Source organism: Sorex fumeus, unplaced genomic scaffold (genome assembly GCF_029834395.1).
Source record: "Sorex fumeus unplaced genomic scaffold, SorFum_2.1 ptg000037l, whole genome shotgun sequence".
Classification (NCBI taxonomy): Eukaryota; Metazoa; Chordata; class Mammalia; order Eulipotyphla; family Soricidae; genus Sorex; species Sorex fumeus.
The window spans coordinates 28,091,110-28,104,036 of NW_026606094.1; the positions used below are offsets into that span (position 1 = coordinate 28,091,110).

The 12,927-nt window shown below is 36.4% G+C and overlaps 1 protein-coding gene across 1 annotated transcript in view; it reads left to right on the forward strand.

Moving 5' to 3' along the window:
* Positions 1 to 12,927, forward strand: part of RELN (reelin) — a 511,483-nt gene that overhangs the window by 289,844 nt on the left and 208,712 nt on the right. Inside the window, exon 11 of the mRNA XM_056118569.1 lies at positions 12,393 to 12,538. Coding sequence (XP_055974544.1) covers positions 12,393 to 12,538 — 146 coding nt within the window. The remainder of the gene's footprint in view (positions 1 to 12,392; positions 12,539 to 12,927) is intronic.

A 12,927-nucleotide genomic window follows, 5' to 3' on the forward strand; every position in this document is an offset into this window, starting at 1 on the left:
AGATGACTGATTTTCAGACATTTGAACTTAGTAAATGCAGATCAAACACTGGCTGCTTACCTCTCTTCCACATAACAATTTACTGGTTTTTTCAGTCCTAGTAACTGGTCTACCCTCAGAAGTTGATTGCTAGGACCGAGGGATGTGGTTTAGTAGTAGTGAACCTGCCTGGCAGAATGAGGCCAAGAGTTTGCCCCCTAGTGCACCCCACATGCTGTGTGCAGTCCTGATGGCTCTGTGTTTGTGATTTCCCAGTGCCACAGTTGAGTTTCCATTCCCTGGCGAGCACCACAGCCAAAGTGTGTGCAAAGTGAACTTAAAGAGATAGAAGTATTTAGATATTTCCCATAGGGAGACTGTGCATTTACAGTTCCCTACACTGGAAGTGAAATGGAGGGGGTAGTGAGATGATAAAGCAAATCAATGGTGCGATGATAGCAGACTGCCTATGACAAAGATGTTAGAACCAAAAATAGTACAAAAGAGGGGTTATTTATGGTCTATAACCATTTGGTTGAATAAGCAGAGCCTGGAGTGAGGGCTCAAGATGGAAAACACATTTATCCTTTTCCTGTGACCTCCCCCTGACAGCTTTTTTCACTCTACCCTCTGCCCAAGAGCAGGTTTTGGGAGTTATATGTACCTAAAAGTTCATCCAGTCTTCTCAATTTCCCAAAAGCCTGATTTGTAATAGCAAATGTAACTAGTTACTAGGACAGAGAAGACTCCATAGCCTTTTTCGTTAATAGCTTCTCCCTAGATTCGGGTTTGCTCCTTATCCCCCTTCATGATCCCCAACAAGTATTAGACTCTGAACTCTCTGGGGCTCAACCTAGACCAAGAAGAACCAGAGGCAGATATTATTTTGAGTTGGAATTGCTGAATCCCTCATAATGACAAATGATCAAATCTGGCTCTTTCTGAATCTACCGTAAGCTCCTTGGAAATATCTCTACTCCTCAGCAGATGTGGAATCTCTCACCTAAGTTCCCCACTGTGTCTCTCTGGCTGTGTTTGCTTCCATTCTAGCCATTTGCCTGTGACTAATTATTGCAATCTATTTCTGCTGAGAGTTCCTTGCCCTTCAAGGGTCCTCTTGGAGTTGAATCTTGGGTAAACTAAACTTTATCTACTTTGTGCCATGGACCTAAGCCTAGCCTGGGGCAAGCATTCACCTTGGGTTCATCATTGGGAGGAGAGAGGAGAGTTACTGCTTCTGGTTCCCTCTTGTTACTGAGATGCCTACCAGGCATCTCCTGGGTTCCAGGTCAAGTCCACAGAGTGTGGCCTGCATGTGGTATTCCAGAACTCCTGTACACTCACTAGGCTGGAGGTATGGAAAACCTCTTTCCCTGATAGGCATGTGGGTGGGACTCACATCTCATCAACAGCCCTTGAAAATCTCTTTGTTTCTCACTAATTTCATTTCATTTCATCATCATCCTGTTATTTGTCGATTGCCTCGAGTAGGCCCCAGTAACGTCTCTTTCATCCTAACCCTGAGATTATATTCAAGGCTCTTTAGGAGAATGAGACCCATCATTGTTACTGGTATTTGGCATATTTGGTACGCCATGGGGAGTTTGCCAGACTCTGCCCTGTGGGCAGGCTACATTCGATAGCCTGCAAGTTTGTCCAAAGTAGGAATGAGATAATAAGATGTCATAAAAAGATGTCCTGATAAGATGTCGCGCGGCCGCAAATGCAGCCGCGCAGTTCCGGAGCTGGATTTTATAGTCTCTGAGTCTTGGCCGTTGATGGGATTTCATGGCGCCAGGGGGCCAGGTGGTGGGTGTGACCCCCGCCTACTGGAATTTGGAGGATCTGGGTGGAGGATGCTCGACTCCAATCTGAGTATTTGGCATATTTGGTACGCATATTTGGCATATATAGGGCTGGAGCGATAGCACAGCCGCAGGGCATTCGCCTTAGAAGCGGCCAACATGGCCGACCCGAGTTCTCACTAATAAAAATTAAAATAAATTTAAAAAAGAATAATAATTATAATAAAAAGAAAATCTCTTCACTGTCCAAGCCCACCCACATGAACTTCAAACTTGTGAGTGAATGACTAAGCCATGTTACCACCTTGTTTGCTCTGTCCTTTTACCTGGACATATTTGTAGTATGGATAGTTGTCAGCTGTTTCATTGACAATTCAGCCAAAACTGATATTAACTAGTTTTTATCATTGTTTTTCTGTACACATGCTTTTATACTTAAAGCATTGCTTTATTCTGATTTATGTTTCTGTCTACTCTTTTAGCACACTAACTTCTTAAGCTCAGAGACCAAGTCAATAAGTTTTTGAATCCCCAGTGTTTGACACATGAGAGATTGTTGGTAGCTGTTAAATAAATGGATAGAAATCTGGAAAAGAAAAAACAAAATCTGTTTTATGGGGGGAAAGATAAATTGTCTATCTAGTGACAAATAAAAAGGAACTGAGAATATTGTGACTGGGATAGGGTAAAGCATGGCTGATAAGAAAATGACTTAACAGTTTGGATTCAAATCTCGGCTCTGCCACTTATTAGCTACATGGTCATTTTTTTTAGTCTTTCAGTTTCTCAGGGTCCTCATCTGTAATAAGAATACTAGTAGTTTTCTCCTCATTTTGTGGTAATTAAGTAAGAAGGTTAAAATCACTATAAAAGTTTCTGGCACATAGAAAGAACTTAATAAGTGCTTCTTTTTTATTGAAAACTTTGGGAACAAATAGACTTTATAAAGCAAGCAAATATACAGTGAGTTAATAGAAAGCAAAGGATTATACTGATGGTTCCAATTGTGTGAGAGAAAATATTAGAACAGGAAAATAGAGATTTCAGCCTCATATGTCATTAAAGTAGCAATAAAGTCAAATGCATTAAATTGATCATATTAGACACATATATTGCTCACGTATAACAAAGAAAAATAGTGTTTTCAGGTCCAGAGAGATAGTACAAATAGACACTTGTCTTTTGTTTCCTGACACATAACAGGAGTTATCCCCAAATGCAGAGCCAACAGTAAGTTCTGAGCACAGAGGAAGGAAGGAAGGAAGGAAGGAAGGAAGGAAGGAAGGAAGGAAGGAAGGAAGGAAGGAAGGAAGGGAGGGAGGGAGGGAGGGAGGGAGGGGAAGGGAAGAAGGGGGGAGAGAGGGAGGAAAATATATTGGAATGAAGTTGAATATTCATGTAATTGAAACTATTTAAAATAGTTTTCACTCTTTCACTATTAACAACATACATGTTTTAAGGGGTACCGATCATTTAAAAAGGAACTACAGTGTCATAAGTATATAAAATGGCCAGCTAATGATCTAGAAAATAATGTTTGGGTGTGGAAGATCAAATTTGAAAGATTAAAATGAGTCATGGGTATTCACAATCTGTGTTATCCTTCATTTCCTTTTTCCCATTTCTTTAGGAGTATTCCATTGACTCCATCTGAGCTTGTATTTGTTTATCTCAAGAAGTGCAAAATCATATAAAATCAAATTAAGTAATTAGCTTAAGGAGTTTTTGTGGCCTTTATAATTACCATTTAGGTGGTTGTTTAAGTTCAGTGTCTTGGATTATTAGAAACCTTTAACCATCTGTTGGCCTGTTCATACTTAATAGAAATAGATGTATAATAATAGCACCTTATAATGTCAAACTTGCACTAATATTTGTTGTGCTTTTTATTTGTAATTAGTAAGCTCAGGGAAGAAAAGGGTTATAGACTTAATACATTCTTCCTGTACAGCCATCTCTATATCTTATTATTTCTCCTTAATGGTTCACAAGCTTGCCTGACTCATCTTGAATGTTTTTGTGGAGAATTTACTCATATGGTAGAAATATGATATCTTTTTATTTCCTGTGAATCCCTATGTAGCCTTTTGTTCACAGTCAAGTAAGTGGGGATCTGAATGCCAATAGAATAGGAAGTTGCTCCAGAGCACCCCCCAAATTAGCAATCTCCCTGTAAGAGTACATGAACTCAGCAATGCAGAGCCTGAAACCTATTCTATAGTGAATCACCTGTTTTAAATATAGGTTACATAATTTTTGCCTCCTTTCATAAAATATTTCGTGCTTTTTGTATATGATTTCTGGATAAGTCAAGGTTTTGTGTCTGTGTGCCAGTTGTTCTTACTTTTAACCTGTAGATCATACTCTGCTGGTTCCTCATCTGCAAATGTGAGACTTGCTGCCATGGCCACTGTCCCATGGCATCTCTTTATCAAGTGACTGAGTGTTTATGCCATTTTTAAGAAAACAAAAAGGCACATAAATCCGGGCTGAAATTGGGGAATGAATTACCTCAGGGAAGCTTCTGGCAGCCTAGCTCCGAGACTGGTCTTGGTTCTACCTTCAAAGTTTAAGGGAAATAAACTTGATATCATTGGCCCCTTTTATTTAAGACATGAAATATCAGGTATCAAGCACTTTACCTGGTAGGAATCTCATCTAGGAAGGGAATTTATATTAGCATGGATACTAGATGGTAATAATAATATTAGGGCTGAAGAGGTAACTAAATAAGTAGAGAGCATGCTGTGCATATGGATGGCCTACTGCTCCATAGTTCCATAAAGTACCAAGAACAGAAGCTGGAATATTACCCAGATACCACCAGGTGTAGCCCCAAAACCTGAATAATAACCCCAAATAAGAATAATTGTTAAGATACATAATAGTAATGGCAATATTAGTAGCAGTGGTGATGACAAAAATGTCATTTCACAAATGCTTTATAGGCACTAGAACTACAAAGAAAGCAGTTACCCAAGTTCTCTAGGTACAGTAGATAAATTTTTACAGACCCTGAATGTTTAGTGTTAGTGTTCAGTTTCCCATAGTCATTCCTGAAATATCTGGCCAGGTTAGTCAGTCATCTCTTTCTGGTTCCTCAAAACTACATCCTAAATCTGAGGATATCCTTAATTTAAACTTAAAAAAAAAAGACAACTAAATAGAAGCTATTAGAAGCTTGCTCTCCATAACTCACTATCTACAAGGATTAGTAAAATGTTCAGAACAGCACCCTGAAATAAATGATTTGGGGGAAAAATAGGCACTTTTTTTAGTTTTATGTTTTCCTCTTTTTTCAATAGTGCAGTAAGCAGGGTTTCTGAATGGCTCAGTGCACCACAAATTGAATGTTGGTCAAACAGAATTATCAGTTAGATTATGTACTCCCCCCTTTGGTGCCTGCCAAAATTTGTAGTTTGAAAGCATGAAGGATGCATAATTCTTTGATATCTGAGTGTTGGTATGTATTAGAGGCAGCATGTGCTTCACCATTAATAAATGTGTGTGTGTGTATCTACTCAGCGAGCCTGGTTCCCCTCACCTTGCAGAAGCATAAATCACTAGCTTCTGTCAACTCTGGAATTGACCCACAGATTAAATGCAGATCACTGTGAGATATGTACTTTTCCATGTATTTTTTTACTTTAAAGAAATCTTACCACTCCATTTTCTCTGTGCCTGATAATCTTTATTATTATTATTATTTGCTATTGTCTAACTTCATTGTGTGACTAGCAAAGAATTTTAACAAATTTAACAAACACCAAAATACCTTAAAAAGACAACAACTGTTAAGTAAATCAACAACCCATTAAAGGGAAGCAGCAAGCCACAATAGGAAAATCTATTAATTTTTTGTAGCTCATGTTTACAATATATTTGCCAAATTCTTTGCTCCAGTAGATGCAAGGCAGATTTCCAGTTCTGAATAAGAATTGGGCTTTTATTCTGAGATTCTGCTATTACCCATCAAATGCTACTGTAATAAATATTAAATATTATTGAATTTTGCAAATTCAGTAGTAGTAGGGAAAAGTCACTGTGTCCAAATTACTTTAAAAGTGGAAATTAATTTGTCTGAAAATGTGAAGTCTTAACATAAATTAAGGCTAATGCAAAAACAAAAACAAGTTGTTAAAGGGATGATCACACTCAAATATACTTTGGAGGGAAATAATTTTTTGGCACAGTAGCAATACTTGCTTTCTATAATTGTGTTATTTTCCAGAAATTGGACATCTAGAAAAAAATCCATTCAATGACCTTTTTCCCTTAGGACAAAAGGGAAAATAGAAAGAAATCAGATGTGATTTTTCACATATATGCTTTACAAATCACTTTACTGGAAACTGGTCTGTAACTTGAGGGATTTGAGGACTAGCTTTCTAATGAGGATAAACCTAAGCTCAGTACGACTTGTGGCTAGTTCATGTTCCCATGTCCTTTCCCATTAAGGATCGGAATGTTAACTATGATTTTCTGGCCAGATTCCAGCTTGGTTAATTGCATGCTGTCTACCTAAATTCCCTTTGCTTGGGATGTTCTTCACTCTGGATCGCATTGCTCTTATTGTCATGTTCCCCCCAAGAGGTGGATACATGATATTATAGAATGAGCCAGAATATAATTTATTAAACTAATAAGAATACTTTGGGGATGAAGGGTTAAACATAAGTAGTGTGCTTTTCACAATTCCCACCCGACATGGCCTATTTGTTCTGTAATTAATGTGGAAGAGTATAAGTAAAACATGGAATCAAGCCAAATCGCCAATGCAAGAGTGACAGTAATATGGGAACAGATGATTCTGATAAATTTTACTGAATGTAATCATTCAAATAAGCCTCCAGAGCCCGTGTGCCTATTGCACCTTCTTTTTGTTCTTGGTCTGAAGCTGACACATTTAATCACTAATTATGTTAACACTATATTCAATAAGCAAAATTAATTTTATACTTTATGAACATCAGAAACATAATAAGTTTCTCTCATCTTTGTACCCAGCATAGCACACAATAACTCGCATAATGACATTCATTAAGGAAAGGTTTGCTAAGTGAATGAATGAAGATGCAGGCAAAAAAGGGAGTATTTGCACTGATTTCCTAAGATTCACCATGGTTTAGAGTAGGTATTGTACCTAAAATAGCTCATCTAATTCTTACAATTACCTTTATTCTACAGATGGAAAAACAGACTTAGAGGTCAAATGGGTGCCTCCAAATCAAACAACTTTGACTTCAGAAGCCAAGTATTTCTTGTTATAAAGCCTGACCCTTAATATTCCTCAGAATCCTTCGTTCTCCTGTTCTCTTCCTGATTTTCTCTAAGCATAGAGAAACCTGAAAACCTCATACACTGTGAAAGTCAAGTTTATCCCTATACACAAGGTTAACAATGATCCTATGGAATTTTACACTGCTATTCTTCCTCTCATTGTTCCAATTCAAATCTGTCACCATTGCCATTTTAAAGTTGTCATCACTATTGCCAGATAATTATACACTTGTCATAAAATATACCATAAATGGAATCTTTATGAATCTTAGTACAAAGTGGTTCAAGTGGGGATGTTTAATGAATTCAGAAAATAATGAGAAATAAATACTCTTTAAGCTCCCTAAAATTCAGTCACCGAGGTTGAATCTGTTGTGTTGACTAGAGAAAATGCAACTCAGACCTACCGCACCTGGACTGTGTTCATAGCCAAGTTTTCAGCTTTTTAGCTGGCATTAAATTACCTAGAAACTGAATGCATGGAAAATGACAGAAATTCATTTTGCCTCATGAGAGAAATCATTCTCTCCCCAGTTTAATTTTTTTCAATCATGGCAAATTCTGTATCTTTAAAGATCATTCAACCAGGATGTAGGAAATAAGTGCATGATAATAGCTATAGCATAGTGAAAGGCTTAGAAAACACAATGATTTGTAGACTACAAGTCCATTGCTTCACAATAGCTGAATCACACATCTCATTTTAATCCAGAAACTCCTATACCAATATATTTTATTTCCATCCAGGCAGTGGCTAATTTATGACTCTGCCAACAATGCCATTTTAATTAATTTTATTCATCTTATTTCTCTTTCCTCTGCTCTCCATATCTCATCTGTTTGCGTTGCTTAGATTTTAATTAAAAAATCTCTCCTCTCTAAGGAGCAATCTGAAGTGGCAAAAATAATCACTTAAAATATTACAGTCATTAAAAAATTGGCTGTGGTGGAAGCCATGCATTTTCAATTTTCCTACAAATGATGTTTTAGCTTCCTTTTAAAGTGCACTTTGTATCTGAATTGTCTGCCACCAGCCAGCTTGGCTATCAAAAATGGTCTTCCAGCTGGGTGGGCTGAGTGACAACTCCTTAATGGAGGAAATGGATGGTTCTCTGTTCATGTGGAGGGAGGGCATACCAGGCAGATTTCGTTCCATCTGCCACCAGCCCTCTCCAAGCTGGCATTGCCCAAATGCCCAATATACTTAATTCCAACAAAAAGTATATTGTCACAAAAGAAACTGTAAGACTATAGAAACATGAAAAAATAACAGGGCAATTAGACCCCAGGAACAGAATATTTAAAGGTGCCTTAGTGTTCATCTTGTATAAAGAAAAATCTAATTAAACTGTACACATTCTTTTATACATGCAGAGGTGAAGCCATTAATATTTCAGCAGAGTATAGGGAACAACCTTAGAAAAATGCTGTCCTGAATTGTGGCCAAGGACTTAGTATATTGAGGAATTTGAACTGATGTTTCCTGTTGATGCTTTTCTGAATGGCAATTTCTTGTCACTCAGTTACACTGTGTTCTGCTTTTGAAGTAAAGGAAACCTAGTTTATCAAAGTAAAAAACATTTTGAGTTGACAAATGGAAACAGAGTTAAAGTGTTTTTGAAAATAGGAATTCTGGACCCAGGGGATGATTCAGGGGACTGGAACACCATGTTTTGTGTACTGCAGTTCCAGGTTCAGTCCCCAACACTGCATGGTCCTCTGAGCTCCTATCCAGGAGTAGACCCCTAGTAATGGCAGGTGTGACTCCCCCAAAGAACAAGGAAAATAAATGGAAAATATTTTTGTATTTAGGGGTTGAAAATATATCATTAATCAAATAAAATTAATGAAACAAAGTAAAAAATAATTCTAATTAATGTACCCTAGGAGGACTAGAAATAAAATGGGAGAATTTACACCTTTATTTTACCTAAAATGGGTGCTTAATTATCTGTTCTGTATTCAATATAAATTAGTCAACCTAGACTGTTGTCTTAGGAAGTCAGGTTACTTATAACTATTTGCTCAAGAAAACTTAAATACACTTTTTTACTATATTCACTAAAGAACTGAATTTTAAATATTTCTTATCATGAGTTCATATATATCACAAGATAAATATTTTTCTCTTATAGTTTATAAATTTTATTTGTTATTGCATATAAAGTAACCTGAATAGATTCTGAATAAAATAGCTGGGTATTAAAATCACTGAGAACAATTTTCCTGAAATCCTCTCATCTGCCAATATATATTATGTTGGATTTTTATCATAATAGACTGATAGTCAGTGAAGTACAAGTTTTTCTTTAGGAAAAGTGGCAACAGACATCTTACATTATTAAGTTTTTATATCTTAATAGAATATTTGGTAATCTATCAAGATTTGGAGAATTTTAGACATTCTAATTGTTGATTCTGTCTGCCTTGAAAATGAATTAGTGTGTTGGCAGTGTTTTTACTGTCATTGTATTGTGGCACATATTCTTTTACAGATAGCTAACAACTTTTTTTTTTTTTTTTTTTTTTTTTTTTTTTAGTATTTTTTTTTTTCCCTTTATTTTATTTTATTTTTTTTAAAGTTGTAGATTTACAATTTTTTGTGCTTTGGTTTCAATTATACAATGATCAGATACCCATCCCTCCACCAGTGCCCATTTTCCACCACCATGGATAATATCCCTCCCACCCCCATCCCCCCATCCCCCCGTCTCTGTGGCAGGGCAATCCCCTGTGTTCTCTCTCTCCTTTTGGGTGTTGTGGTCTGCAAAAGAGGCATTGAGTGGCAAACATGTTCAGTCCATAGTCTACTTTCGACATGCATCTCCCCTCCTGGGAGGATCCTCCAAACATCCTTTATTTGGTGCTCCCTTCTCTATCTGAATAGCCCTTTCCTCTAGGATACCCGGCTGGCCTCTAAGTTATGGAGTAATCCTCCTGGTGCTGATCTCAGCTATTCTTGGGTATTAATCTCATACTTTGTTACTTTATATCCCCCAGATGAATGCAATCTTTCTATGTCTATCCCTCTCTTTCTGACTCATTTCGCTTAGCATGATACTTTCCATATTGTACCACTTGTATGTAAATTTCATGACTTCATCTTTTCTAAGAGCTACATAGTACTCCATTGTGTAGATGTACCAAAGTTTCTTTAACCAGTCATCTGTTCTTGGGCATTCAGGTTTCTTCCAGTTTCTGGCTATTGTAAAGAGGGCTGCAATGAACAAACAAGTGCAGATGTCACTTCGACTATACTTGTGTTGTAAAATGATGTCTCTAAGATCATATACTTTAAAATGAAAGATCCTATACTTTGACTCACTTGAACCACTGGAAAGTTACTCTTACTCAAAGTCTCACTCAAAGCCTCTGGGAACATTAATTACTTTCAATATAGTACACTAATTCTTCATTCAGTTCATTTTACCAGCCATAACTATTTCATTGCAAAAGATTTCTTTGAGTGCATCATTTTCTTGTTCTTGAAGACAACTGACAAGAAAATATTGAAATCTCAAACAGAGATGGTCATTTGAGATCATTGTAGTCTAATTCTCAATACCATGTCTAAAAGGTAAAAGGTAAAGGCCCTCCCGTTGATCGTCGATTTGCTCGAGTGGGCCCAGTAACGTCTCCATTGGAGACTTTGTTGTTACTGTGTTTGGCATATCGAATACTCTCGGTAGCTTCCCGGGCTCTCCGAGAGGGGCGGAGGAATCGAACTCGGGTCGGCCATGTTGGCCGCTTGTAAGGCAGACGCCCTACCCACTGTGCTATCGCTCCAGCCCTACATTTGCATATTTGAACTTGAACTTGGACTTTTATTTGTCCCTGTAAAACTATCTGGGGAGTTCATTCATGAAACCAGTTCATCTAAATCTGAACTGGACAGTGATTGTCACCCTCTCTCATTAACTAGCATTTTCCTGTGTTCCTAATATCAAAATCTATCTTTGATACATCTTTAGGCAGCAATCTTTTGAGAGCAGAGATTAAATAAATAAACTTCTTACCTCCAGTATACCTTTCTTAATGTCTTCTGCATGAGTTTTCTATAAAAGATTAGTTGATTACTTAGAAAAGACATAGCCGTATCATTTACCATTTATTGGATTTTTCAATAATTATTTTAAATTATTACCTTATTCCTAGAGCTGTGTGCACTAGAATGCAGTGAAGAGCAAAATGGGAGTGATCTTTATTCTGCAGAACTGGTCATTTTCGTACATTTCATTTTTCTCATTTCTATTTTAATTTTAGAGTATATAAAATTTAAAATATTTTAACCTTTAGCTTATTTACATTTCTTAATATGTGACTTATTACCAAAAATTCATTTTGGTAATACTAAAAAAATACTACAAAAACCTTAAAATAAATTTTAAATATTTAAAAATGCTTCTTTAAAAACCTATTTTTTAAAGTACTCAGTTTTCTCAACCCAAAATTGTTATCTTGCCTTTAACAATTTGAGATGAAAAAGTATTTAGGTCAAAAAAAGTATCACAAAAAATTCTTTGTTTTTATTATTTATATGGCTCTTGTTCTTTTATTTCTTTAGATTTAGGTAATGTGGTTACATTAATGCTGATATGTAAAGTTTTGATACATATGGTTACTACTAGTGTTTTGTGGGGTATTTTTTTTGGAGAAAAACAAACTTTTTTGTGTGAATTCCCAGCTCCTCACTGGAGACATCTTGCATGTCTCAGGTATGGTCAGAAACTTTTACTCAAAAGGTAGCTGAGAATATATGATTATATCAGGGATTAGTTTGACCTTTTCTATATTCAATGTTTTGATTAGCTGGCTATTCTACTCATATCCCATTTACAGAAAAAAATGTGAAAGACTTGAATGGCAAGCCAGGAATATGGAATATTGAAAAGGTCAGCGTGATTTAGTCCATAACCACACGATTGAAAATATATGACAAGTCATTATCACACTTAGTTCAACAAGGGCTGTGGTAAAGATGGGAAATTATTTCAATTAAAGTATTCTTGTTTCATACTGAAGCCAGAGTTGGCAGAGCTCAAATGCCCTCTTGACTCCATTTGTCTGATAATGTAATAAGTTAGAAGCAAATTGTAATTGAATTACACAAGAACAAAAAAATTAAAAAAGGTATCCAGCTCTCTTTTGATCTGAGAGTCCATTTGTAAGGGGAGTAATATAATGACTTTGATACAAACTCTAATTATACATGAGTAAGACAGATACAGCTACAAAACTAATTCAACAGCCACCCCATTCTCTCTCTCTCTCTCTCTCTCTCTCTCTCTCTCTCTCTCTCTCTCTCTCTCTCTCTCTTTTTATCTACAGCATAGCTGTCAATCAGATGGGAACTCCATTTATTTCCATGGAAATGAAGGCAGTGAGTTCAATTTTGCCACCACCCGGGATGTAGATCTATCTACAGAGGATATTCAAGAGCAATGGTCAGAAGAATTTGAGAGCCATCCTACCGGGTAAGTAATTGTTATGTACCATGCTGTGTATAGCACATAATTCACCCATTGAACATATTTTAGATGCATATTGTTAAACATCAAAAGAACATTTCAATAAAAAATGTTGATTTTTTCATGAATAAACCAAAAAGTAGTACACATACACTAAATAATATTTAATCAGCTATTTTATGATTGAAAATGCTTTTTTATTTCAGTTGAATCAGTTACATCTGGTCTTTGATTCTTTAACTCTAATTTGGAAAACGTTTTTTTCCTCTGTCTATACAGCTTTAAGTTGTTTTCCTGGGATCTGAGATTTATAAATGCTCATGCCCGATTTTCAGAAGAATATGGTTTTAATCTATGAAAATTGTTCAGGGGTGAACAATTTTCTTTGGAGAAAA